Consider the following 27980-nt stretch of genomic DNA (forward strand, 5'->3'; position numbering starts at 1 on the left):
TAACATGGACGTCAGCCGACGCGACAACCGATTAAATATGACAGAAGAAATCTGTTGAAATCGGTCTATTTCAACCAATTAAATCGATCGATTAGTTGATAGTTTAAAACTGGAACCAGATTCACACAGATTAAATCTGGCGATTAATACGGTGACGAAAATTGTCCACCGACGAAACCCAACTTGGTCGTTTAATTAATCTGTCGACCTCGAAGCACCCGTTTTCGTCGGTCGACTGTGAAATTTATGAACTGTCAAATTTTCTATGGGGAAGGTATGTTAGGACCACTAGTACTTAAATCCAATAAAACACCAAGAATATTTTGAAAGAGTACTTAAAAGAATGTGAAACTACATAGAAATAGAAAGTACATATAAATCAAAAACATGCCAAAAATAACGACAAGGAAGCATGCATGCATAAGAAAGAAAAACCGGATTTTTTAGATGCTCCATAAAAATCCCAAAATAAATATATCTGAAACATTGTTGATATGTTATTCTAACTTACATTTAAAATCAATAAAATTCCAAACTACTTTTTATGTTCTAAAATAGAGAGAATTTCGTAGTTTGTTTGACATTTGCTGCGTAGCAAGTGTAATCAAAATGAGTGGTGGCAAGGTACGTGGTTTAATTTATTTTCCGGGAAATGGTATTCCGGGAAATGGTTTTCCGGGAAATGGAACATTCTGGGAAATGGTTTTTCCGGGAAATGGTACATTCCGAGAAATGGTTTTCTGGGAAATGGTACATTCCGGGAAATGGTTTTCCGGGGAATAGTACATTCTGGGATATGGTTTTCCGGAATATGGTATACCGGGAAATGGTATTCCGCGAAATGACGTACAACCTTTCCCGACGATTTAACCCTTTGTCTTCTACCGCAGATTTCAGGGTGTTTTTTACATTTTTATCAAATGCGAATCATCTGAGCCTGCGACATGTCCAGACAAGCAAAAAAAAGACTTAGTACCTGTTGCTGTCGGAATAATGCTTTACATTCTCCAGTCCCTTTCTGATTAAACGTCGTACAACACAAAAAAAACAAAACTCAGTCGTTAATAAAAAAGGAGAAAGGATAAAAAAATTAAAAACCTACTGCTAGGTGAGCTCTTCTTGTATAATCTCCTTTAGGATGAAATTGAAATACCTACAATTGTTGTTGGCTTTGTATACTTATGGCGTTTTTGTTTTTGACTGTGCACTACACCGGTGTAGTCGGTGCTACACTCATTCAAACTTGGATGTAATCAGTCTATCTCTTTTTTTGCACTACACCGGTGTAGCACAAAGAAAAAACCGAAAACGCTAATAAGAAAAGCTTGCTGAACACACATGACGTTTTCCATCCCACACTACATTAAGGTTGAATGCAGAATATAGAAAAAAATTAAAATGAAAAAGGCAGCATTTTTCTGAACCGTGTGTTTAGATTGTTACAGTACTGATGATTGTTTTTTATGAAGATCTTGTACACGCTGTAGAAAAAAAGCATATTTTTTTCGTATTCGATTTTGTAGTTTGTAATTTATTGATACGCAGTTACAGAAACTTTGTAACAAGCCAAGGCAATTTTTTTTCACTATTCTCCGTTCAACTTTATCCAAAATAAAAATATGTGTTCAACTCAAAACTCAATGAGACGCTCATTTTCATTACGGTAGTTAACAGGAAACTTTTCCAAGAGTTTGGTCAATAAAGCTAACATTGGAAAAATTTGTACAAACTATCTATTTAAGCCATTTGCACAAATTTTCCCAAGAGTGGTTGTTTCTTAGTAATTTCATTGAACGCCAAATAATGAGCAAGATAAACTCAACAAAATTCAAATCACCGAAGAGTATTTACGGCGTTTACTACAAATTATAAGTTTCAATAAGTTAACCCCCTGCAAATTATCCAAACGCCTATTGAACTCTTATATTTACAGATCAATCCTGTAGCCTTTTTTTCGGAAAACGAAAAACAAATACGATCGGGAAAGTCCAACAATATATGTGTAGTATAGTGAAAGATAGTTAAAGGTTAATATAAAAAGGTACATTACTCAGTTGATGCAATCCTGGTAGTTTGCTGCTCCTGACAGCTTTCGCAACTTCAACCTTCAATGGTATTCTCCACGAAATGACCAGTATTTTCAATGCTTTCGTCCTTCCAGTCAAAATCCTTCTTCTACCAGCAGCAACAGCAACAGCAGTAGATTATCTGTTTGTCTGAATCTGAGTTTTGTTTCGTCCTGGAAAAATGTGCACTTCAACGTGAATTTTTCTTCGAATTTCGCGGAACTTACGCAGAATATAATTACTTTTTGGCTTAATTTGCATCTTTCTGATTATTCTGTTCTGTAACAAGGCCTGAAATTAGCTGGCTATGTTATGCTAACCAGCAAGTGGTTTTTCGCATAATTCACAAGCATGCCCAATCCATGTAGCTTCGTACATTGCTAGCTCTCGCTTTTGTACTTGATCCTTGGAGCAATCGATGGAACACTTCCTTTTCTTTGACATTAGATAAACATTTGAAACGTTCCCGTTTGCTTACTACTTTTTTTACGCACAATCGTGTGCGAGATAGTTACGATCAAGAGGAAAACGCTTATGTAACACAAAGAAATGGAGTGTGTTGGAAAAGCTGCCGCCTTTCATGAAGAAAAATAGATCGGAAATTGGCGGATTCCGGTTGAGTAACCTTCCACCGAAGAAATGGCGATTGAAACATGCAAAATCGGCAAATCTGGACAAGGATATCTTCCAGATATTACGTAATTTTTGTTAAATAAATCCCAGTACTCATTGCACATTCCTAAATTCTTCATAACTCACAAGGCGTAACGGGAACGTTTTTTCGTCGTTCATTGAGCTATTTTCCCCGACTTAAAACTAACGATTCGCACGAAAATGCATTTTCTTACTGTTGGAGGATATGATACCGGATGTTTTACACCCGTTGTGGGGCGGAAAATAACAAAAAATTACCTGATTCAGGATACGCAAGAAAATTTTCCACAGGCACCTAGACACACTGCTTTCACGAATATGACTCGGCTGAGGTAAAATGGCTGCTTATTTGCAGTGAGGGAAGAGTTGCCAAAATGAAAATTTTCCGTTAAAGAATAAAATGATTTATTTATTCTTAAAATTATTTTATTGATGTCGATAAAAAATTTAATTTTGCTCCCATAATATTTCTATTCAAATTAATCCAAAATTCAGAAAATCGAATTTGGTTTATTTGTTGTATGTAATTCGAGTGCATCCAATGCTTAAATATTAGTTTTATTTAGAAATCTAAACTATTATAATATAATTATATTTATATTATATATTATATGAATATATCATTCCTGCAGAATCATGAATCACCTGTAGTAAGAATGGTAAAATGCATGTTTCAATTGCTTTCCTTTAAAAATATAATTTGGCAACTCTTCACAATTGTTGATGGGAGTTCGGAAAAAGGAAGAAGGCGAGAAGATTCTCGACCGTTGTTGTGACAGCAATGTCATGATCGGCATCGATAAAGTAGAACTACCAAAAAACGTCAATAATGAAATATTTCGCCAGTGCTGTCAAAATTACATCATTCTGTTCGCATTAAAATGTACAGAAGCACAGCAGTATTTGAGATATTTTATTTTAGTTAAATTTATCAATCAGTAAGTAAACAAAATTTTTAAATGCCGGCCGCCGAGACATCGCAGCCGGTTGGCAAAGAACCGGCGCCCTGTCGCACCTGTGTGGATTTTAAATCCTGGTCCAAACAGCAACGAAAAGCCCTGTCCACAAATGCAAGCAACAACAAACCATCGGAAATAGTACCCTCTGCTAGTGAAGAGAAAGCGAATAGCACGAATTCCTTATCCAATGGTCCACCGGCACATTGTCCTCTGGATAAAGAGCGCCTAGGACAGCATACCTGGGGTCTATTACATACGATGGCTGCCTATTTTCCCGACAGTCCTACTAATGAAGAGCAAAACAATGTTCGGCTTTTTTTCAACTCGTTCGCCAAAGTTTATCCGTGTGAATACTGTGCGAAGGATTTCCAAAATGAGTATGCCTTCAAATGTAAAATGCATATTTACGATATTCACGTCGAACATTTTCAGATTGAAAAAATCACCACCCGAAACCAAGTCCCAGCATTTGCTGTCCCAGTGGCTTTGTCGGATGCACAACAAAGTGAACGCTAAGCTTGGGAAGCCGGAATTCGACTGTTCTAAGGTAAACGAACGCTGGCGAGATGGACCTGCGGACGGTTCCTGTGATTAATATTGATTCCAAAATGCACATAAGATTATTTTTAAATATATTGAAAATCACATTTACATAGTTGTATTTTACCGTTGATATGTTGAAGTTAACTATTGTTTATGTTCAGAATATATTACGTTGTCCTTAACACCACCCCATAGAAAATTCCCCTAATTTTCATCGACTAAATCGTTTTGCGTTGGTACAATCGGCCGACCATGTCACCAATTAATCGGTGGTTCGTTGCACCGACTCGTAAAGGAGTTTAACATGGGCGTCTACCGACGCGAAAACCGATTAAATGTGACCGTCGAAATTGGTCTATTTCAACCAATTAAATCGGTCGATTAAAGTTTAAATCTGGGACAAGATTTACACAGATAAACCTGGAGTAATACGTTAACGAAAAGTGTTCCCCGATGAAACCCAACTTAGTCGGTTAATTAATCTGTCGACCTCGAAGTACCCGAGTTCATCGGTCGACTGGGAAAATTATCAAGACAATGATACTAAGCGGACCCTACACGAGACAGAAATATTGTCAATAAATACATCGACAAGAATGCTTCAATCCCTTTAAATTCGACAGAATTTAAAGTATATGATTTGCTGTCATAAAAAAATTTGATAGTTGATAAATTTCCCAGTTGACCGACGAAATCTGGTACTTTGACGTCGATCGATTAATTAACCGACTAAGTTGTGTTTCTTCGGTTAACAATTTTAGTTAAGATATTAATCTCCAGATTTAATTTGTGTAAATCTTGTTCCAGTTTTAAACTACTAACTAATCGACCGATTTAATTGGTTGAAATGGACCGATTTCAGCAGATTTCGTTGGTCACATTTAATCGGTTGTCGCATGAGTAGACGCCCATGTTAAACTCCCATAACGACCAATTTCTTCACAGAATGAAAACCGGCTTTCGCTGAAAACCAGTTTTCATGTTGCTGGTGACCAATTAGCCGAAAACCGATTTTCAACGAAAACCAGTTTTCACCCAAATGAAAAAAATTGGCCGTAAGTTGGTGCAAGAATCGACCGATTAATTGGTGGCACGGTCGGCCGATTGTTCCGACGCAAACCGATTTATTTGGTGGGAAAATCGGGAGAATTTTCTATGAGGTAGGCATGCTTCATTATTCGCGAGGTGAAAACGCCCTTTACGAAAGTGTCCCGAAATATTTCCGTTCTATCAAAACGATGAAAACAGTGAGGCGAAAACTTTTGAAACGTTTGAAACAGGCATTGACGTCGGTAAGGTAGTGCGATCTTTGCTGAAAATCAGGGATACCAGGTATGTTTATTTCATTTTATTAAAAATAGTCTTCAGTTGCTTCATTTGTCTTCAACATCCAGGATTGTAAACCGGTTATCAATTTTGAGCCCGAAATCAGTCAGACGTCTGAAAAAATGACATCAAAATGTAAAACATGTCTTCACAACATTTCAAATGTACTCAAAATGAAAACATGTCTTCACATCTGGCATAGCTGCTCAAAATAAAACTTTATGTCAAACGTGTCGGTCACTAATAAACTAGCCGGACGTTTAACAACGTTCTAAGAAATTTGCTTCTGGAATCTGGTTGGCACACAGAGTGGTCCGACCACGCATCCGTCACCGGAACGTCAAGATCAGTAGCATGCAGATAAATGGAAGCATTCACAACATCAACGGCATGTGTGAACGGGCACAAGAGAAAAGTATTAAACTTATCCTTACGGAACGGTGACGTTCCGTTGACGTTGACGGAAGCTGATGTATCGTCTGAATCGTCCTTTAAACTGACATGAGCCAACATCTGTGTGGGCATACAAATTATGGGCCCCACTGACAGTTCAAATTGTTATGCTCGCGTCACGCGTGTTTTTTGAAACGGGCCAACAAGCGTACTGTCAAAATTCACTTTGAGAGGAAATTCTGGTCAAACCATTAATCGCCGATTATAAGTCACAAAAGTAGACGAAAGAGAAAACTTTTATCTTTCAAAAAATGTTAACATCCATTCTCAGTGAACTACGGTTTGTCCGAAATTTTCTTTCAAAGTGTATTTTGGCAGCATGCTTATTGGCCGTTTACACAAAACACGCGAGAAGTTGTTACACTCAAATTATAGAAATTTAGATCGTAATTTCCCAAAATTTCCAAAAATTGATTGATGCACGCCTATAAAGACTAAAAATGTATGGCATATTTCGATTACTTTGAGGTCGCAGTCAAGTGACAGATTTTGGCTGACAATTTTAGTTAACTACCAAATTTTCTTTAAAAAACTGTGGCAACATTGGCCGCAAGCTCGATCTACACTATATAGATACACGGAAACGAAAAACTACCTAAAATTGAGTTCCTTTGACTCAATCTCGTGGTATCGTGGGGGAACTTAAAATTAGGTAAACCGTGTAGAAGGTAGTTTCCATTTAACCACGGCAAAAATTACAACTCATTGATAGGTTTTTTATACTCAAATTTAAGTTGAATTTACCTAATTTTGAGTTCACCCCAAACAACTCAAAAGTACCTTCCTCCACGGAAGACCTCGACTGAGTCGAATCTCTCTTTTTGTTTTTGACAACACTAATAAGTGCGAAAGCGACGCACAACTCAAAAGTAAGTTAAAAGAACTTTTCTGCAGGTTGTTTTATTTAACCGTGTAGAAACGATACGGCATAACTCGATCTTTAGATGTTTATCATCGAGCTAAAATGTTTTACATCGTGGTTTGAAAATCATGGCGTCTTAGCAGATGTCTGGTCATAGACGATCGATGATGAAACCATTGATATTCACTACAGTCATGATTCGCTGGTTGGGCCACACCTCTGTCCAACTAACGGATTTGATGTCAAAAACTCTCCAAAGGAGACGTTAGTAGTGTAATTTGACATAAGATTTTGACATTCAGATGCTTTTTAGTTGGACAATGGTCCTCCAACTAAATAGTGGTCCTGTTAAAAAGTGTCCAACCAGCGAATCACGACTGTACTACAAACTACAGACTTTTATTGATCTGGGGCATAAGCACACTACGGGAAGAAATATTCATTAACATAAGAGTTTTTTTTCACTTTAGGCAAAAACAACGCATACTTTTAGCTTCATACTTTTATTTTGATCGTTATGCTTCATGAGGTTTAAATATTAATTTAAATTTTTGGTTTTTATCTAAGCGGAAACTTTTTAATTTTTTCCCTGTGTGCACCTTCATTTATTTTTCATGTATTTATAATCTGGCATCCCTGATGGAAAGCGTTCAAAATTGAACGTTTCTAACGTCAACACATCAAAACAAAGAAGACAAAAAAAGCAGCCGCACAAGGTCGAAAGCTTTAAAATTGATCGTTTTTCGGTTGCTCTGGTGGCTTTCAGAAAATAATACAGCGCCCGCACAGGTGGAAGCAAAGTGTGTAGTGTACAATTTACAATTGCGCAAAATCATTGCGATTAGTTTTCGTATTACTTTCGTGGTGCTAGTTAATAAATGTTTTGTGTTTCTGTGGTCCGAAAAAGCGGACAATGGCGGATAACATCACTGTATCGATCAAGGTTCGACCGTTGATCAAACGGGAAAAGGATCAGAAACTGTCATCGCAATGGCGGATCCGGGACAACACGATCGCCAACGTTGATGGGAACGGAGAACCGTTTGTGTTCGGTAAGGTTATTTTTTTATTGTTTTGTTTTCGCGGAAACGAAAACTACTCCACCCGGTTATTATTTTTACGCTAAAATTAGAACAGCCTGCATCGTATTTCTAAAAGATGAGGCAAGTTAAATATAGCTCCAGGATGAAAAGACCCGTTTAGCATGTTTTATTCAGTTGTGTTCTGATTTTTATAAACTAATGCAGTTTTTGCTTGACCGCGGGACTGAGTCAGGTTCCAATTCAAGTCAATGCTAGTTGATACGTTTTGAAAACGGTTAGGATTAAAAACATTTGAGATAATTAACAATAATTATAAAATGAAAATACAAAAATTACACTTACCAAAACCTTTGTGATATGGTCAAAACAAACCTGTTTTTTGTTATATAGTAACCCTAAGAAATATTGCTATTATATTGTAATGTACCCACCTACACTATAGTCGGTATTAAGTCAAACCGGACGTCGCAAAACATCAAAAAATGAGATAATGCTAGCACTGGACAAAGAATTTCTTCAGCTATATTCGACTTTTGCTAGATTTGTAATATGTAACAATAAGCAAGAATTATGGAAAAAAAATTAAAGGGTTGTGTACAGGACACGACCACGGTGACATTAAAAATATAGCTTTTTTCAAGAGCGTGCAAATGAATTTTATCTATCACACATATCGACACGTTCTTGCTCACTCGCCTGTTTTCATATGTTACAATTTTCTATATACCCTTCCCATTACAACATAATTTATTGAAGGTCTTTTAGCGGTAATCTATTATTACAATTAATCAAGTGTCTCACTAGGTGATTGGCGTTATTTGGCTGATCCATCTAGTAAAAATATGCTATAGGCCAGAACATATATTCAAAAGAAAAGTTCCATATTGAGAACTGTGATGAGGAAGCCCACGCCCGCCAACGGAAATATACAGATTCTCCATGAAATATGAAATTTCATTTTCCATTTAAATTTTCAATAATGTACTAATGAACTTAAGTAAACAATCTTAAGGTTAAGTATTTCTTGATAGATTAGTGGTGGAAAAAAGGAAATTATTTGATAAATTACATTGTTATACAACGTTCGCACTACCAGTTAAAACGGGTTTTTATGCTATCTTGGTGACATTTTTCTTGTTGCTAATTATTATTACATGTTATAACTCTGTAGTGTAAACATTGTATTGTTGAACCAATTCTGCAGCGTTTTATGTTATATAGGTGTTTTATGTTGTAATAGGACTGACATAATTATATCTTCAGTACAGCGGTGTGTTTCATAATGTAAAACAGATTTTTTTAAATTTAAATTAATATACCCAACCGTTCTATTAGTTGTAAACTTTAAAACGCAATTAGAACTGTGTTTTAAATACATAGGGCAGGACAGACACTCTGACTGGATAAACTGGGAAAACAATTTTAAGTCCAGTAACGCTTAAGACATGGCTTGAATTTGAATCGAAAAAGAACACCCGCTTAAACCGCTGCTGGGACGGTAAGTTCTGTTTTAAAATTTTCCGTTGTGTGCAGTACGAAACAAAAGTGTTTGAAATTAGAAAACAAAAAGTTTTGCTGTGAATGTGATTGTTTCCGATGCAATTACACTCAGATTTTTCACGCAGGGGATACAGGCCGTGCAAATGAAAACCGCGTAAATTTCAAAAAACGCGTAAATGATACGCGGTTTTCAGTTTCAAAATCCGCGTAAAAAACCTGAGTGTACTCTCCAATATAAAATACTACGCTGCTGAACAGTGCAATAACTACAGAAGCACGTTGTCAGACTGATAAAAAACATAACCGAAATATATATATATATATATATATATATATATATATATATATATATATATATATATATATATATATATATATATATATATATATATATATATATATATATATATATATATATACATATATATATATATATATATATATATATATATATATATATATATATATATATATATATATATATATATATATATATATATATATATATATATATATATATATATATATATATATATATATATATATATATATATATATATATATATATATATATATATATATATATATATATATATATATATATATATATATATATATATATATATATATATATATATATATATATATATATATATATATATATATATATATATATATATATATATATATATATATATATATATATATATATATATATATATATATATATATATATATATATATATATATATATATATATATATATATATATATATATATATATATATATATATATATATATATATATCACATATAACCGAAATATGAAACATATGAAAACCAATAGGCTCTTTACCCTACGCAGCTTCAAAGCGCCGTAAATATGGATTAACAAGTTACAAGGCACACGCATGCATAAAAATAAATATATTTTTTTTCAAACGCAACACTCTTAAGGTTCAAGTTACCTTTTTTGAGCATGTGTTAGTTTTGAAGGCTGGGTAGTATGGGTAGAAAAAATTGTGTTCAGCTTTGCCACCGGATTATCCATTTAAACCTTTTCAAAGCTCTAAAAAAAGAATATCAGCTGATTTATTAGATAACAACGATTCAAATCATACAAAATAGCTGATGGAAAAACTATCGGTTTCGCTAAATGGTGCTTTTGAAAAAGTGGCTGTGATTTTTTGTCACACTACCACAACGTGCTGGGGTACACAACACAACTGCGCAATGAAAAAATCACAGCCACTTTTTCAAAAGCACCATTTAGCGAAACCGATAGTTTTTCCAGCAGCTATTTTGTATGATTTGAATCGTTGTGATCTAATAAATCAGCTGATATTCTTTTTTTTAGAGCTTTGAAAAGGTTTAAATGGATAATCTGGTGGCAAAGCTGAACACAACTTTTCTTACGCACACTACCAAGCCTTGAGGTAACTTGAGCCTTAAGCAGCACACACCGTATTGAATTAAATCCAAACCACCCCACCCACCGCAAATCATTCTGTGACACCGTGCTGGTACCCGAAAAATCCGCACACGGCCACCGCTGCCGAAAATGCATAGCGTCTACTGCTTAGTGTAGTGCCTAGACGCTGCAGCCATGATCTTACCCGTTCGACATAAGAACAAAAACTGATTCAAACGGGTACGCGTCACCTCTATTTATAAACTAACCGTATATGGTTTAGTCACTTAGGTGCGAGTGTGTGCGAATGCCAACGTTGCCGAAAATCGATAGCGCTTATTGCATCGCCCGGAGACCATGTTGCTCATATGGGATAAGAGCAACAACTGATTTAAACGGACATGCGTTGCTTCTATTTATGACTTTTCGTTTGTGATTGAGCCACTAACCTACCCTCTAATGACGGCTGTGTCTGAGAAATCTGCATCACGAATGGTAATTTTCCCTTTTTCGTGAACTTTTTAATTTTGCCAATTTTTAAAAGTCTACTTTTATTGGGGAGATATTAAATTATTACCAATATTTAAGTTAGGTGTTTCTGAATCGGTTGGTGTATGAATGATTAAAATCCATCTAGTAATATCGGAGTTATAAGCGTGCAAACCTTACATAGTTTCGTTACATGGGAGATAGTTTAGATTTTAGAATGACACCTAGCCCCAGATAGTGGAGTAAGACATTTTTAATGTCAAAATAATTGCCAATCATAACGTAAATGATGCTGCGTTTTAAACTTTAAACTCGTTTTACTCGAAATCATACATTGCCACTTAGTCCGGTCTGACTTAACACCGACCATTTGAACCTGGAATTTAACTGTTGAAAAATATATTTTGCCGTTCTCATATAAAGAAAGGCTATGCAATCACTCTAAAAATCGACTTTTCAACCGACTCCCGGCGGACCGAGTGTCCCCATTCGATTCAGCGCGTCAAGATCGGAAAATGTCTTTTTTTTACAATGGAGAATACAGTTTACGTACTTGCCCAGTACACGTGCTATTGGTAGGTGCCAAGCTACCACACGGGGTGTACTGGGGGTGTGTCCAAGATGGCGGGGCCCAACTCCATTGGGCTCCGCCATTTATCCCCAGGAGCTACCTTTCGGCATTACTTCTGGGGGGATGGCAGTACTTAACGTACTCGCTCACTCGCGCCTGACATTCGCACTTACGCACGCCCTGCATTCCTCTTCCACGCCTCGAGGTGTCAGTAGCGATAGGTACCAGCAATATACTCTACGTTACGACCCTCCCATCTCGGCATGGGCAGACCATACCTCCGTCTATCATCCGCCTATTCACTCGCTCTATCGTCATGCAACGGCGTGGCTATCGCGGTTGCTACCGCTGTGCCACTCTTGCCTCAGCATGAGCAGACCATTCATTTCTCCGCGCATAACCCATTCCGCTCTAGCTAACCAAACCCGAATTAGTCATACTCCTCGCCTGCTGCTCAGCGCGCCATGTTCTCTTCAACCTGCAGGCAATCTGAGTGGTAGCAGTCGAAACAGCGTTCCACTTCTCCACCGCTTGGCACATCCCCTGTATAAGGGTATCAGGGGTTATGTCCCAGGAGGGAACTTTAGTCTCAGAACCCCGTCATACATTAGGTTCCTTAATACCGGGCCCAGGATTGAACCTTGTGGGACTCCTGCGGTAATAGAAACGCTTCTCTGACCGGCATCGGTCTCGTATAATAGTACACGGTTCTGGAAGTAGCTTTCCAAGATCCGGTACATGCCCACCGGCAGACCAAGCCGGTGTAACGAGAGCGCGATGGCATCGTAGCTTGCGCTGTTGAAGGCGTTCTTCACATCAAGTGTCACTAACGCACAATATCGAATACCTCGCCTTTTCCGTTGGATCGCTATCTCGGCAGTCCTTACCACTGAGTTGATAGCGTCCACCGCGGACTTGCCCTTTCGAAAACCGAACTGATTACTTGACAGGCCATCCGTGCCTTCTGCGTATGGAGTTAGCCTGAGGATAATCCTCTCAAGCAATTTGCCCGTCGTGTCAATCAGACAGATTGGTCTGTACGCCGATAAGTCACCCGGCGGCTTCCCGGCCTTCGGCAACAATACCAGCTTCTGACTTTTCCATCTATCCGGAAAACGGCACTCGTCAAAGCATCTCTGCATTGCCAACCTGAACATGTTCGGGTTCGCCATGATTGCTGTCTTGAGAGCGCTGTTTGAGACTCCATCAGGTCCTGGAGCTTTGTTCGCTGCTAGAGAATTAGCTACTGCAAGTAGCTAATTAACTAATAAACCATTACTACTGCTTATAGTGACCAAGTGCGAGTTCTCAGGGAATTATTTTATTCAATTGGAGCGATTTAAAAATCGATTTTAGACCGACAAACTCGATGAGTAAACTCCTGAAAACTCCCGATGTTAACCCTCTCAGACCTAACAGTTTCCCGTATGCAAAACGAACCGTGACATTGTCGAATATTGTCGAGCCCTGAAGAAGATCTCAACCACGGATCGAAACGTCGGCGAAGATAAGTTAGAATCGACGCAAATTCTTACGTGACTGCACTGCCGAAAACATTCCCCGTACTTACAATTTCCACAGTCGAAAAGAATCAATGTACTTCGATAATTCTCGCCAACCGTTCTGGCGACCGTTCGGGGGATGAGGAGCCCCCTTTGGTCTTTGCCATCATGATCCTGTAAGCATCGCCCCACGGATTCACGTTGGCATCCTCGCACAAATTGTCAAAACACGCTCTCTTGCTGCTCTTGATGGCCTTGTTAAGGGCCGATTTCGCAGCTCGAAACACTTCACGGCGGTCCGCTCTTACCTCCTCGGTGCGGGCTCGCTGCATCCTACGTCTAGCTTGTAGGCAAGCTGATCGTAGGGCTGCAATCTCTGCACTCCACCAATATACCGAACGTCTGCCTTTTCTTGGCAGGGTTTTCTTCGGCATAGTGGAGTCACACGCGCGTGATAGGACAGCTACCAGCGCATCCCCGCTTAGACTGTCGGTGTTGGCCTCCAGTCCCAGGGCTGCGGCGAAAACTTCGCTGTCGAAGTGATTGGTCTTCCACCCGCGTACCTGACAGGGATTACCCGCCCTCGGATGCTGCACACCATAGGTGATCCTAAAGCGTATTGCTAGGTGATCACTATGGGTGTAGCCCTCGTCTACCCTTCAGTCCATGTCTGGAACCAAACTCGGACTGGCAAACGTTACGTCAATCCACGACTCGACCCCATTCCTACGGAATGTGCTAGCGGAACCATCATTGACTAGCACTGCGTCAAGTTTCGCAAGCGCCTCCAGTAGCGCTTGGCCCCTACTATTTGTACAGCGGCTGTCCCACTCCACTGCCCAAGCGTTGAAGTCAACCGCTATGACAAACGGCTTTCGACCCACCATGTCAGACGAAAACCTGTTGATCATCTGGTTGAACTGTTCTATGGGCCACCTTGGTGGAGCGTAGCAGTTACAATAGAACACACCTTTGATCTTGGCAATCACGACACCCTCCGCAGAGAACTGTGCTACCTCCTGAACCGGGAACCGTCCCGTTGTACAGATTGCCGCCATCCTAGACCCGTCTGCCACCCAGTTGCCGTTATCGGCAGGGACGCTGTACGGGTCGGATAGGAGGGCGACATCTGTCCTCGACTCCGAGACCGAGTGCCACAGCAGCTGCTGAGCGGGTGCGCAGTGGTTAAGATTCAGCTGTTTGACGTTCATAGCTTCCTCTTTCCGGCCTCCCCGAAGGGACACACAAGTCCGCCCATAACATGGTTGCGGCCCTGCTTCTTACTAGCGCAGATAAGGCACTCCTGTTTGGGCCTTTACAGTCGTATGACTTGTGTCCTGGCTCCAGACATTTAAAACACCGATCCACTGAAGGCGGCTGGGGTATGCTTACTAGGCATACTGACCAGCCGATCTTCAACTTCCCTTTATCGGTCACTTTTTCGGCTTCCGCGACCGGTAGCTTGAAGTAAGCTACCTGCGTGCCAAGCATCCGCTCCCTGAGACATACAAAGATCCGATCAATCTCTACGCCGCACTGCTCCTTTACGGCCGAGACGACGTCCTCTGCGTTTGTGACCTCATCCAGTTGCTCACACTGGAGAGTCACTTCCGCTCCCAACGACCTCACCTGAGCGCCGTTTCCCAAAACCTCTTGGGCCAACCTCCTATATGTCACTCCGCTGGATTGTGCACCATGCTATAGTACCAAGATCATTTCGCCATCTTTGGTGTGTGTGACGCTTTGCACATTCTGTCCTAAATTCGAAAGGCTTTCGGCCGCCCGCATCGATTTTAGGAGCTCAGCGTAGCTACCCTCGTTGGTTTTCACCAACAGGGCCTCTCCTCTCTCTCTCTCTCGTCTTCTTTTTCTTCGCGGGTCGAGGTACGTTCGACTTCCGCTTTCTGCTGACCACCCGCCATTCGCCATCTTCTGCCGATGGCGCCGGCTGGCTGGTGGCAGGTTGCTCCACGTTTTCCGCCCGATTGGCGACGTTCGCCTTTTTAGGCTGAGAAGTCGCCTTCTTGGGTCGCCGCCCTGCGCGATCCTTCGCACCCGGATCCGCGCCTTCCAAACGACGTTTGGCCTTATTGGTTGCACGTCGTTTGCCATTGCCCTGCGCTCCTTTCACTAGGTGACTGCCTAGGCTGCTTCGCGGACTTGCCCTCCATTAAGCGTTTTGTGGCCGATAAAGCGAAATCCATCCCCTCCTGCGCCATCGTCGCTCCACGGTGGAAGGAGAAGGCCTCGGTTTGAAAACTTCTATCGGCCTTCTCTTTTCCCGACAACCTCTCCATGTAGGCTTCTTGTTCTTGTCTTGCGACTCGAACAGCCTGGCGGAGCACCAGCAGGTTCTGTTTTAGCTCCTTGCTGATGTTGTTTTTACCGCTTGTGAACTCGATAATACTATCCAGCTGCTTGACCACCGCCTGCATCGCGGGTAGTGTCCGCCAAGCGTGCTGGTAGTACTATCTCCTATCCACACCCATTGCTCCCTCGGTGCTGTTGTTTACAGCCACCGTCGCTCCACTGTCAACCCCTATCGGGGGAGACCACGCCAGACCCCCTTTGGCAAAGGGGTTCAGCGCCGTAGTCATTTCCTCCTCATCATTGCACCCTTTTTTATTACTTTAAATTTCACTCATATTAAGTCCCACGAGTTGCGCGAGAGAATCGGTCCGCCACGCCAGAGCTCCGCATTAACGTGGTAAGGGACGCTTACTGTGGGGGATGCCCAGGTACCCCACAGGCTCCGTTAACGATCGGGCATCTTTTTCACGCCCCCCCCCCTTCCCCCGATCATTCATTCATCGGCACGGGTCGCTTCACGCCTTGGAATTGGGGTTATCTCGTTTGGTGGGCCCATTACACCGGAACGGAAGATCCGTAGCGCTATTGTATGCCGGCCACTACACGACCCCCCTTCCCTGTCAGCATACGACCATAGTCCCAACGAGTTGGCTACCCGATCTTTCCTATGGCTACTCGTATCCCAGCCAGCGCCGCGGGGAGGTAGTTCCTGGACAAGAGGCTAAGGACCACTGTGGCTAACCACCGGGTCTATATTACGCATTGCCCAGGCATTTACCAGCCAGAACATAGCAATCTACCTCTTCCCAAACGTCCGTTGTCTCGTTCAACAGCAGCACAGACAAGCAAAAAAAAAATTCGATGGCTCCTTCGATGTCGTCCCACTGCACGTGTCTCTCGATCACTTTGTGTGTGTGTGTGACCCAAAAAACGCAGCAGCCACTTTGAGATAGGAAGAATAAAAACTTGTTTCTCTCGAGATTCGCTCCACTTCGCCTTTTCTGGCACTAGTACCTCACAAACAAAATATCGTTTTATTAGCCCAAGGAGAACACAGCACCATCCTCGCGTATCCTTTTGGATACTCAAATACTGGCGGCTAGTTTTATGGGCGCTCAACCGAACAACGCGCTTCCAGTTGGTGGACCGTCCGCACTTCACCGGCTCAGAACAGTTATAAAACATGCGGTTTCGGTTTTGACAGCCCCAGTGCTGCCATCATCCCACGACTGAGAACCCATCGCGGGTAGGGTGCTTTCAAGTCCTCCTGTCTTTTGACTGCGTGCTACAAACTCCCGTCTAATACCTCATTATTGCACGTATAATTACCCTTTACCCACTTTGAACGTAACAGAACTCACTCTCTTCTAACATCTGAGCCGGTCACCCGAAAACTAAGTATCAGATGCACGGTCGGCCCGCGATCATCCAAGACCACACACGAATATGCGAATGGACAATCACCCACGCAATCGAACACGTTAACGCACAACGCTCGAGTTCCTCGCGATGATACACGCGATCGTTAAGTCCCTGTGCCTGCACATATCTGTAACGTACAATGAATATTACATTCAGCATCACAACTCTCGAAAAAACATCCACACACTTTTTCGCAATAGGGATCTTTAGGGGTGTGCGGGTTAAGGCATATTCTGATGCAGATTAGTACCGTGAGTTAATATCTCAGTCCTTTTTCAATTTTTTGGCCCGAAACTATTGAAAAAAAACATTTTTTAGTTTGTTTCCTTTTAGGACAATAACACATCCAAACCCATGCGACTTGCACGACCCTATAGGTTGCCTTATCAGATCTACCATAGTTTGCAGATGAAACTTGGGATGGCAGGTTGCTAGCGGATTGACAAAGTACCAGATCATGCTGTGTGGGGTGCTGTCCCGGTTAACAATGAGGCGAACGAGATATTTGCAGATACGTCATTTAGTAGGACAACTGTCAGTTTGCTGGTTGAGTTTAATTTTGTTTTTTTTAAATTTAAAAATCATAAAAGAATAATTAAGGTTTAAGAATGATATGAGTGTACTCGTAAGGACACCCGCTACCAATACATATGAAAAACTGGCACAATTTTTCCAAATTAAAAATCCCTATTAGGGAACACCCATGCCAACTCAGATGGGTTTGCGCCCCTGACGCGAACGCTAAAACTCACACTTTCCATGCACACACCACCACAGTAGGATTTACAATTAGACTTATACATACAAAGTCACACGCAATAATTACAGGTATTCGTCTGGCAACCGGGGGAAGTACATCTCAAACTCATGATGGCCTTCAATCTGCGTTGTCTGTGTTCAAGGTACCATAGCTTCGTCCGTCCTGTCAAGGATGGTCCTAGCTGCCCATAAAGCGATAAAAGAGATAAAAAAAACTTGCCTTTCCGAAATCCGTTTCTCAAACCATGGTCACTCTTCATAAATCATATCACTCTTTTTATGATTTTTCTTTCAAGAGTTTCACGAGTGTATGGTTTCGGTAGCAGCACTTCTGTATTTTAGGGAATTCGGGTATTTGATTCAAAAGGAGTAACACTTTTGGCCTATGCACTAATAGTCAATACTGTTAAAAATACATTCGAAAAATGTTTCGCAAACAGATCGTAGATGCCATTATATGATTTATATTTTTAACCCATTCATACCCATGTTGTTTGTGGACAACAAAGTTTTTAAACAGTTATAACTTTTGATTGAGACGAGATTTCCTCACAAAAACAAGTAAGGCTCATTAATGTGATTATTGCCTTTAATTTGATTAATTAACAGTTACAAGGATCAGCTCTAGAACTGAAGTTATTGCAATTAGTCTGATTGGATTCCGATGGAGCAGTGCTGTCAGGGACAGTTTACGTTGACGATGGAAAATGATTTTCTCATATATCTTCGTTATGGTGTAATATTATTGAAAACTGTTAAAACTTATCAATTTAGACTGTCGTTGGCTACGTTTTCCACGTAATTCGACTATTGTAATTATTCTAGAAGAATTGTATTGAGCATTAGAAGGTAAAAATTGACCAGCTTCTAGCACTGCCATGGAAGCACCTATCTTTATGAAAATGGGCTTTTCGTGTTTCTTGACCCCACCGTTTTCAAGGAAAAATAGTTTTGAAACCGTACATGCACTAGAAAAAAGTTGGGCATGAAGTGTTAACTGAGTTTCGTCAGTTCGTACAGTCATAAAACTAGAATGGTATTGAAATTTGATATGATGTGATATGATCTCTCTTTCAGATCACATCTTCGATGAAACGATTCGCACCAAGGAACTGTTCGAATGCGTTTGTCGGCCGATCTTGCTATCTGCACTGAACGGTATAAATGGGACGATCTTTGCGTACGGCCAGACCTCGTCTGGGAAAACCTACACCATGATGGGGGACGAACAGGAATTGGGAGTGGTTCCGCTAACCGCGCGGGAGATTTTCAAGGAGATTGAAAACAGCCGAGATCGCCAGTTCCTCATTCGGGTTGGCTACATAGAGATTTACAACGAGAAAATCTTCGATTTACTGGATAAGAGTAATGCGAATCTGAAGATTTTCGAGAATGCTTGCGGCGATGTAACGCTGAATTACAAAGAAGTAATCACAAACTGCCCGGAACAGATAATGCAACATTTGGAAGAGGGCAATAAGCTGAAACGAATCGGCGATACAAACATGAATGAGCGATCGAGTCGCTCACATACAATATTTCGGATAACGATAGAATCCAGTGATGTTGGAAGGACGGAAGGGGATGAGAATGATGCGGTGCAGATTAGTACACTGAACCTGGTGGATTTGGCGGGAAGCGAAAGAGCCGATCAAACGGGTGCTACCGGGTCAAGATTAAAAGAGGGAGCTCACATCAACAAGAGCTTGCTTTCGTTAAGCTGTGTCATCCAGAAGCTTAGCGAGAATGCAGATAACTTGAAATATATCAACTACCGTGATTCGAAGTTGACCCGAATACTACAGGCATCGCTGGGTGGGAACGCTGTTACTTCTATGATCTGTAACATTACTCCAGCGGCATTGGATGAAAGCTATTACACACTAAGTTTTGCAATGCGAGCCAAAACCATAAAAAATAAGCCTATAGTCAATGAAGTGATCTCGGAAGCAGCTATGATGAAGCGACTGCAGCGTGAAATAAAACGACTTCAAGATGAATTGAAATCGGAGCAAAGTAAAAACAGCAAAATTAAAACGTTGGAGTTGCAAAATGCCATCACAATGCGTGCCAACCAGATCATCAATTCTCAGACCCATATTCAATTCGATAAATCTCGTCGACGCACCTGGTGTCCGTCAAGTTCGGGCATTCCACGGCCGACGGGCTATGTCGAGCAAGACAATCGACTGATGCCACCTCCACCGCCGTTCTTATCCTCCAACACCACCACCGCCAGCGGGGATGAAAATTCTCCAGTTATTCGTCCGGAACTGACTCAACGCGGCAAATCGGACTTTCTTCTACGAAAGGTTAGATCCGCTACACCGAATCGGCACTTGAAGACCATCGAGTTGCTGGACAACAGTGACGAATTTATCCCGGCCGAGCTGGTCGATTTCGGCGAACGATCACCGCAGAGCTTAGCCAGGGAAATTCATACGCCCATTGGGTTCAAGACGAATCGAAGATCACGAAGATCATCCGCCGGGGATTCGTCGGCTGATTATATAGATTATGAGAAGAGGTTGGCGAGGAAGATTCTGTTTGAGTATATTTTGAAAATTTTAATTTTTGTTTTCTTCAGGTGTAAAGAACTGGAGCAGGAGCTAATCGAACTTCAGGAGTTTACTAATTTGGAGAAAAACCTGGATCTGGCTAACATCAAGCAGCAGTTGCACTCTTGCGAAGAGATTCGCGATGATCTCAAGGGTAGGGATGAGCGATTGGAGATTTTGGAAGAACGGTAAGATGGTTCCTTGCTTAATCACACTCACAGTCGTAAAATTCAATTCTATTTTGGTGGCTAATTTATTAATTTGCTTCCAGCTGTAAGGACCTCGAAGAGGAACTGCGCCAGAAGAGTGAGCAAATTTTTGACATGGAAAAAGAGTTGATTGTGGCTCGCAAGGAACGGGAGGCTGCTGTCAAAGAGGCGGAACATTGTCGCAATCTGCAGAACAGCGTCCAGGTCGAGTATGAACTGTTCCAGCAGCGGGCAAAGAATCGTGAAAAGGAACTGATTGAGTGCCTGCAGGAGGCTCGCAACAGCAGTAGCAGCGAGAGGGGTGGTCCCGCTGATAGTTACAAAATGTTGGCAACGGTTCGAAAGGAACTTAAACAGCTGGAAGTACACAACTACGAACTACAGCTGCAACTAGAAACGCGTAACGTGGAGTTGGAAAAGCTGAAGAACGTTACTCAAGAGCAGACGGAGAAGGTTGGGAAAGTCAGGAATGTGCTAGAGAAGGATATATGCAGGAAGGATGCGAAGAAGCTGTTTCGAATTATCACTAAACTGAGGGGGATATTAGCGGAAGAGGATTTGCTGATCAACACCAGTATTGATACGGATGATTTAGTCGATAGCATTGGAGATGCCAGTTTTAGTGAAAGTTTGGATCGGCAATCGCCAACCAAAATTGTGCTAACCAACGAGAACGGAAATGCCAATGTGATTTACGAGGAGGATAACAGTCAGATGTTGGATATGAATATAGAGAACGGCGAATTAAAGAAAAGAGTTAAGCTGCTGGAAAATGAGAATAAAGAGATAAACCTTCTTCTGAAGAAGTGTGAGGCTGACATCGAAGAACTAAGGAAAAAAGAGATCTGTTTGAAGGAGATGACTGAGCAGCTGGAGTTGGAACGTACCAAGTTTAGCGGTTTGAACAAGTGTTTCCAGGATAAAAAGAGGGAATTAGCTGAGATGACCGCTGAATACAATGAGTTATCGACTCAGGTGATAGACTTAGTACAAGACATCGATGGGTATAAGGATCAAATAGAGAGATTGTCGCAAAATGACAAGACAAACGAAGAAACTATCAAAGTTCTTCAGTTGGAAAAGGAACAATTATCGAAAGATTTGCTCGAAATTGAAAATGAAATGGGACATTTGAGAGCGAAGTTCGACCAGGAAGCCGAAGAGCATGATGGCTTAGTTAGGAAGATGAAAGATGAACTGCAGAAAAAGGCAGAAGAGCAAACAAAGGAGTTGAACGATCAGGTGTCACGCTTTCAAAAGGAATTAGATGAGAAATTGGAAAAAATCCGAGAGGTTGAAGAGAATAATCAACGTTTAGATCAACAAGAAGCGAATTGGAAGGAACAGATATTATCGATCCAGAATGAGCTTGAGCAGAAATTATTATTGATAAGAGAACTGGAAGAAACAAAGCAAAGGCTTATTGAACAAGTGAATGAAATTCAGGAAAAGGAGGCAAGCGTAAAAGTAAAATATGAAGAAGAGCAGAAAGAAAATGCGGAAAAGGAAAGCACAATTACTGAACTTAGAAAAGAAGTCGAAAAACTGTTAGAACATAATTCTGCCACACAAAATTCATTATTGCATATTCAAAACGTGTTAGACGAAAGATCGGAATTAGTCCGAGAACTTGAGGAGACTAATCAACGATTAATTGAACAGGAAAATAAATGGAAGGAAGAGATATTGTCAGTTCAGAAGGAACTTGGAGAGAAGCTAATCTTGATTTCAGAACTGGAAGACACAAAGCAACAGCTTGATCAACAAGTTAGCGAAATGCGAAAAGAGAAGTTAAATGTCGAAGTGAAATACGAAAAGGAGAAGCAAGAAAAAACGTCGTTCATAACGGAAAAGGAAAGCACAATGGCCAACTTAAGCAAAGAAGTGGAGAAGCTATTGGAACTTAATTCTGTTACACAAAAAACGCTTTCGAATGTTCAAAACCAGCTAGACGAGAAATCGGAAATAATCCGAGAACTTGAGGAGACTAATCATCGACTGAATGAACAAGAAAAGAATTTGAAGGAACAGATAATGTCGGTTCAGAGTGAACTTGAAACAAAATCAATGTTGATAGGAAAACTAGAAGAAACAAACCAACAGCTTAATCAACAAATTGGCGAACTTCGAGGGGACAAGATTAACGCAGAAGTGAAATACGAAGAGGATAATAAAGAGAAAGCTGCCGTCATATCGGAAAAAGAAATCACAATGTCTACACTAAGTAAAGAAGACGAAAAACTATTTGAACTTAATGCTGCCGCTGAAGAAACGGCATCGCTTGTTCAAAAAGAGCTAGACGATAAATCGGACTTAATTCGAGAGCTTGAGGAGACTAATCACCGACTAAATGAAGAAGAAAGGAAATTGAAGGAACAGATATTGTCAGTTCAGAATGAACTTGAAACAAGATTAGTACGGATACGAGAACTGGAAGACATAAATCAACGACTTAATCAACAGGTTTGCGAAATCCAGGAAGACAAGATGAACGTAGAAATGAAATACGAAGAGGAGCAGAAAGAGAAAGCGTCCTTCATGTCGGTACAGGAAAACACAATTGCTGAACTGAGGAAAGAAGTCGAAAAACTATTGGAACTCAATTCTGTCGTACAAAAATCGATGTCAGAGAAGGGAAACAATTTGCAACTTGATTCCAATGGGGTGACAAACTCTAACGAGCACAATTCAAGTCAGTTTATGAGAGATACAAAATCTCTGCTAAATGGGGAGAGCTCTGAATGTTCTCCGCACAGAGATACAGAACTTCAAAAAGCATTGATCGAGGTTGTCTCTCTCAGGGAAACAAATAAATCTCTGGATCGTCAGTTAACCTCCCTTCAACAAACTCATTTGATCGTACTAGACGAAAAGAAGCAAGCGGACGAAAAATGTGAAAGTCTTTGCAATGAACTATCCCGTCTCATCATTGAAAAAGAAGAGACAAATGATCGTTTGGCACTGAAAAATGAGATCAACCTACTACAGCAGGCGAAAGCCGATCTGGAGGAGGAAACTAACACTTTGAAGAATCAAATCAGCGCGTTGGAAATGAGCATCGCCGACATTGGTGAACAGAAATCTAAGCTTTTGTCGAAGATGCAAACGCTTGAAAATGAAATGGAAGAGTCGTCCAACATTCGCGAGCATCTAGACCGTGAAGTCCGCGCTCTAAAATCCGATCTCGGCAACCTGGAGCAACAGTTGAATGAGAACAATGAAAAGATAGAGCGATATCAGAAACAGAACAGTGAATATCTGCAGGAACTCGACCGCAAGACGGATGAAATAGAACGTGGCTGTCAAAAGCAGAAAGACTTGCAAAACTCGATCGTTCAATTGGAGCAGAAATTGGCTGAGATCGCTGCTGCAAGTAGAATGGAGAACGAATGGATGGAAAAGTTACGAGCAGCGGAGACCTGTAAACAGGTTCAAACGGTGGCTTTAGATAAGTTGGAAGCGGAGAAAATCGCGTTGCAAGGCCAGATTGAGGAGGCTTTGACCGAACGTAACTTTTTGAAGCAGAAATTAGTGGACAAAGATGCACTTTTCGAGGAGGCTGATCAAAAGATAGCTTCGTTGGAAAATCAAGTGGCTGATTTAACGAAGAAGATAGCACAAGCGGAATCCAATCTAATTGCAATGAAACAGCTTAAGGAAGATTTGAACGAATTGGAGAAAGCTAAACTGATTTTCCATGATCAGATTCAGCAAGTATCCGCGGAAAGGAATTTGCTGAAGGAGCAAATGGCGTCAAGAGATGAACAAATAGAACAAGCAAATCGTCAAATAACTTCGCTCGAAAATCAAGTTGCTGATTTGAAGCTAGAAACTGAGCAGATGGAACTCAATCAAATGGAAACCAACAAGCTGAAAGACAATTTGGAACAGGAACTTAATATTCTAAAATCGTTACTCCTGGAAAAGCAGAAAGATTGCTCTGAAAACACGATCGCGGTAACCGACCTAAAGAAAATTGTCGCGGAGCTTGAAAGCACCGTAGAAAATCTTCGGCAACAGCTATGTGAAAAAGAGTCAGATTTTGCTTCAAAACAGACAGATGATTCTAATCAGGTTGTGGCTTTGCGAAAACAAATTGTTGAACTTACTGAACAGTTGGAAAATATTAACAAGGAGCATCAAAACGATCTTGCGACTGAGAAAAGTTATTCCAATAAATTGCAACAGTATATCCAGGAAATGGAACGGGTTAAACTATCTTTGCAAGGGGAAAAGAATATTCTGGAAGGAAATTATTCAGATCTTCAGAAAACTCACTCTAACCTTGTCGAGAAGACTCAACAGCTGGAACAGTCAAACATTGAACTAGATGCACAGCTTGTCAATCTGAACGCTGAATTGACCATTCGCGAGGAAAAGCTGAAGAATGTGACCCGAGAATTGGCTACCAGACTAACCGAACTCGATAAACTACAATTGAACCATTCTCAAAAAATAGAAGAAATGAATGGTGCCGTTACAAAAAGCACTCATCTTAACTACGAAATGGGCCAACAAATTAAGGCACTTGAACAGGATAAGGTTCAACTACAAGATCAACTCAAAAAGGAGATGGACAATTTTAAAAAACTTTCAGAAACTGAGGTGAGTCACTGTTATTGGGAAATTGGTGTAATAACGAGCAAAGTAAGAAGCTGGTAATGGCTAATCCAATCAAAACTTTTACCTTCATAAATTATACCTTTACTTCGGAAATTAGCGTAATTTCCTTTGAGCAAAGAAGGTGCTCGTTTTGTTAACTATTACCGCGACTTTTGCAGGGTTGAACAGCTATTCTCAATCGTCAGATTAAACGCCTGAAGCTATCCCGCAAGTGTTCTATTTTGACGCTTCCTGTTCAAGTTCATGTTCACATTTTCCCCTTTCAGGTACCCTCCCTGAGATCGTTAATCAAACAGCTGGAGGACCACCAGCAGGAGCTAAACACAAAACTAGTAACCAACAGTGAAGAACTTTCCAGAAAATCTTTCGAACTGAAACAGACAACGGATCTCTACGCCCAGGAGAAGACCAAAAACGCACAGTTAACGCAGCAGATGGAGGAAGCAAAGCTTATGCCGGCGTTACAATCCGACGGTCGACCTTCCCAGGGAGACGGCAGAGTTGTCCAAGCGCTGCGAAAGGAGAATGACGATCTGCTGAAGCAGTTGAATGGACTGCAGAAGACGCACCACATTAAAACCAACCAGCTTCAAGAGAGAATCGATGAGCTCAGGGAAGAGATTTCAACAATGCGGTAAGTTTAGTATCTCGTTATGATGTTGCACTCTGAATTATCAGTACAATTCCGTTTTTTTAGGCACGACTCGAGTTTCCAAGAAAAAGAAATCCAAATCGTGGCCCTCGAGGTAAAGATCAATCACTACGAGCAGGTGTATGAAGAAACAAAAAACAAACATCGATCTCTTCAGCGACAGAATGATGAACTGCGCGTCAAACATCAGAATCTGGTAATGGAGATGGATGATCTACGTAGACTGGCGGACAGGGATCGACGATCTCGACGACAAAGCACGCATGACGATCGTCGTGGTATGTGCTTCAACTCGAAAGATGCGATGACGATGACGGATCCAACTTGTAAGTTTGTTTGGTGCCTTGTCAACAAAGAAAATTTATCATTATTTTATATTATTTTTAGCGATCGATTGCAGCTGTCTTACAATGGATGCCCAAATCAAGGATCTGCGAAAGCAGCTAACCATCAAAGAATGCCAGCTGAACACAACGAAAATGATGGCTGCTGCCAATCCCTTGAAAAATGACGTTGTCGAGCTGCGTCGGTTAGTGAAAGATCGTGAGAGTGACATTTTCAAACTTCAGGATGAAAACCGAACGCTTTCGGTTGCCTTGGATCGAGAACGAAGACATATAGACAAACAGTGCAGTAACTGTGTGCGATTACAGCGTATGCGCTCACTGCGAAGCGATAAAGCAGTTAACACTGATCCCTTTGAAAATCCACAGTCTTCTCCAGTTCAATCCAAACAGTTGGAAGAGACTCAGGAAGAGCTTAGGAAGCTGAACAGCAAATACCAGGACATGAAAAGGTTATGCAGAATCCGAAACGAAAAAATTGTTAGCTTGAGCCAAGATATCGCGGAGAAAGAAAATGAAAGCAGCGTTGCAAACCGCAGCGTTCAACAGGAAGTTTCTTTGCTAAAGCGGCAACTGAAGGAGAGCGAAGACAAATACTCACAGGTTCTGAAGACGTACCAAACCATGTATTGTGTCTCTAAGGCGGAAAAAACTGTGCAGACTGATCCTGTTAAAAGCGTGAGTATTTGCGTTCTGTATGCGTAGTTGTGAAAAAATCTTTTTTGTGTATTTATCTTTTCAGGATGAGGTTGAAATGATTCGTTCAAAGTACGAAAAATATAAAAATATGGCAATCGCTCTAGTAGAGCAAAATGAGGAGCTAAAACGGAAGGCAGTGTCTACATAACATGCATTTTTTCATTATTGTGACTCTAGTCTGTCATATTTTTGAAAAAAACGACTGATAAAATGTGAATATGTAAATATTTATCAAGAAGTGTCATCTTGTACTTTCAAATGTGATATTTTACGAATCAAGTCATTTAATGTCGTATTAACCCATAATGTTGTCAAGCTATGTCGTAGTTTTGTGCAAACTAGTACATAGTCTCGATATCGTAAACTGGTTCTGATATCGTGAATTTCCAAAAGGGCATTTAAAACCCCAGAGTAGGATATAGAGGTACACACTTATTACTATTAAAGTCGTAAGTTATATAATATTAGATAATAATAATAATCGATTAGATTCTATATAATATATCACGTCCCGTTTTATATCGCACATCGCGAAGGCATTGAACGTTACCACGATGTTGAATGCCTTCACAAATAATTTACAACGCATGAAATCGATTGCTTCGTTGGCAAATTGAAAGCACCCTGATATCGCCATTGTCAAGCTGGTTGTGTTTTAGAAAAGATGAATTTTGTCTTTTTAATGTTTTACTCGTCAGTAACTGTCACCAACTTGGGGCCAGTTAGATTATGGGTGGATGATAATGTGCTGAATACCCAAACTCTGGGACGGGGCATTGCGGAATACTTTTGTCGGAATTTTTTTCGGTAGTTGTCCTACTGGAGCTGTAGAGCTAGGTTCTCGGAAGGGCTCCCCGTCAGAATCACATACTACAATTTGCAGACGAGACAGGCAATGGCGCCCAATAAAACACTGCTTTAGGCCAATTGTAGCGGGCCGATGATTCTGAATGTGATATTCATTGTACGGTTTAGGTATGTGCAAGTGTAGGGACGTCGCGATCGCGTGTATCATCGCGAAGGAC

General features: G+C 40.8%; 4 protein-coding genes across 6 annotated transcripts in view; 2 read left to right on the top strand and 2 right to left on the bottom strand.

Annotated features, from left to right (window-relative positions):
• Window positions 1-3084, bottom strand: part of LOC131693047 (cytochrome c oxidase subunit 6B1) — a 49630-nt gene extending 46546 nt beyond the window's left edge. Inside the window, exon 1 of the mRNA XM_058980527.1 lies at window positions 2979-3084. The gene's annotated coding sequence lies outside the window, so the exon portion shown is untranslated. The remainder of the gene's footprint in view (window positions 1-2978) is intronic.
• The window catches only part of LOC131693045 (cytochrome c oxidase subunit 6B1-like), a 42423-nt gene extending 39322 nt beyond the window's left edge, over window positions 1-3101 (bottom strand). Inside the window, exons 1-2 of one of the 3 annotated variants that reach the window (XM_058980524.1) lie at window positions 2979-3058; window positions 2051-2239 (exon numbers count right to left, since the gene is read on the bottom strand). The gene's annotated coding sequence lies outside the window, so the exon portion shown is untranslated. The other 2 variants (XM_058980525.1, XM_058980526.1) reach the window with 2 other exon arrangements.
• A 474-nt stretch (window positions 3102-3575) lies between these two features.
• On the top strand, window positions 3576-4406 carry LOC131690699 (FAD-linked sulfhydryl oxidase ALR). The gene is made up of 2 exons (XM_058976631.1): window positions 3576-4056; window positions 4112-4406. Exons 1-2 carry the CDS (start codon window positions 3680-3682, stop codon window positions 4272-4274), a joined length of 540 nt encoding a protein of 179 aa, XP_058832614.1. The 5' UTR covers window positions 3576-3679; the 3' UTR covers window positions 4275-4406.
• Window positions 4407-7598: 3192 nt separating this feature from the next.
• LOC131689400 (kinesin-related protein 4-like) lies at window positions 7599-27436 on the top strand. The gene is made up of 8 exons (XM_058974462.1): window positions 7599-7915; window positions 18948-20397; window positions 20458-20616; window positions 20700-25242; window positions 25527-25894; window positions 25958-26238; window positions 26300-26934; window positions 26999-27436. Exons 1-8 carry the CDS (start codon window positions 7777-7779, stop codon window positions 27101-27103), a joined length of 7680 nt encoding a protein of 2559 aa, XP_058830445.1. The 5' UTR covers window positions 7599-7776; the 3' UTR covers window positions 27104-27436.
• Window positions 27437-27980: the final 544 nt, after the last annotated feature.

This window comes from Topomyia yanbarensis, chromosome 3 (assembly GCF_030247195.1).
Source record: "Topomyia yanbarensis strain Yona2022 chromosome 3, ASM3024719v1, whole genome shotgun sequence".
Taxonomy (NCBI): Eukaryota; Metazoa; Arthropoda; class Insecta; order Diptera; family Culicidae; genus Topomyia; species Topomyia yanbarensis.

Excerpts from the sequence above, each read along its gene's own strand:
- LOC131689400 (XM_058974462.1), top strand. The coding sequence starts at position 7,777 with ATGGCGGATAACATCACTGTATCGATCAAGGTTCGACCGTTGATCAAA. Across the intron at positions 20,398-20,457 it reads TATATAGATTATGAGAAGAG|GTGTAAAGAACTGGAGCAGG; the intron begins GTTGGCGAGGAA and ends TGTTTTCTTCAG. Across the intron at positions 20,617-20,699 it reads TTGGAGATTTTGGAAGAACG|CTGTAAGGACCTCGAAGAGG; the intron begins GTAAGATGGTTC and ends ATTTGCTTCCAG.
- LOC131690699 (XM_058976631.1), top strand. The coding sequence starts at position 3,680 with ATGCCGGCCGCCGAGACATCGCAGCCGGTTGGCAAAGAACCGGCGCCC. Across the intron at positions 4,057-4,111 it reads GCGAAGGATTTCCAAAATGA|ATTGAAAAAATCACCACCCG; the intron begins GTATGCCTTCAA and ends GAACATTTTCAG.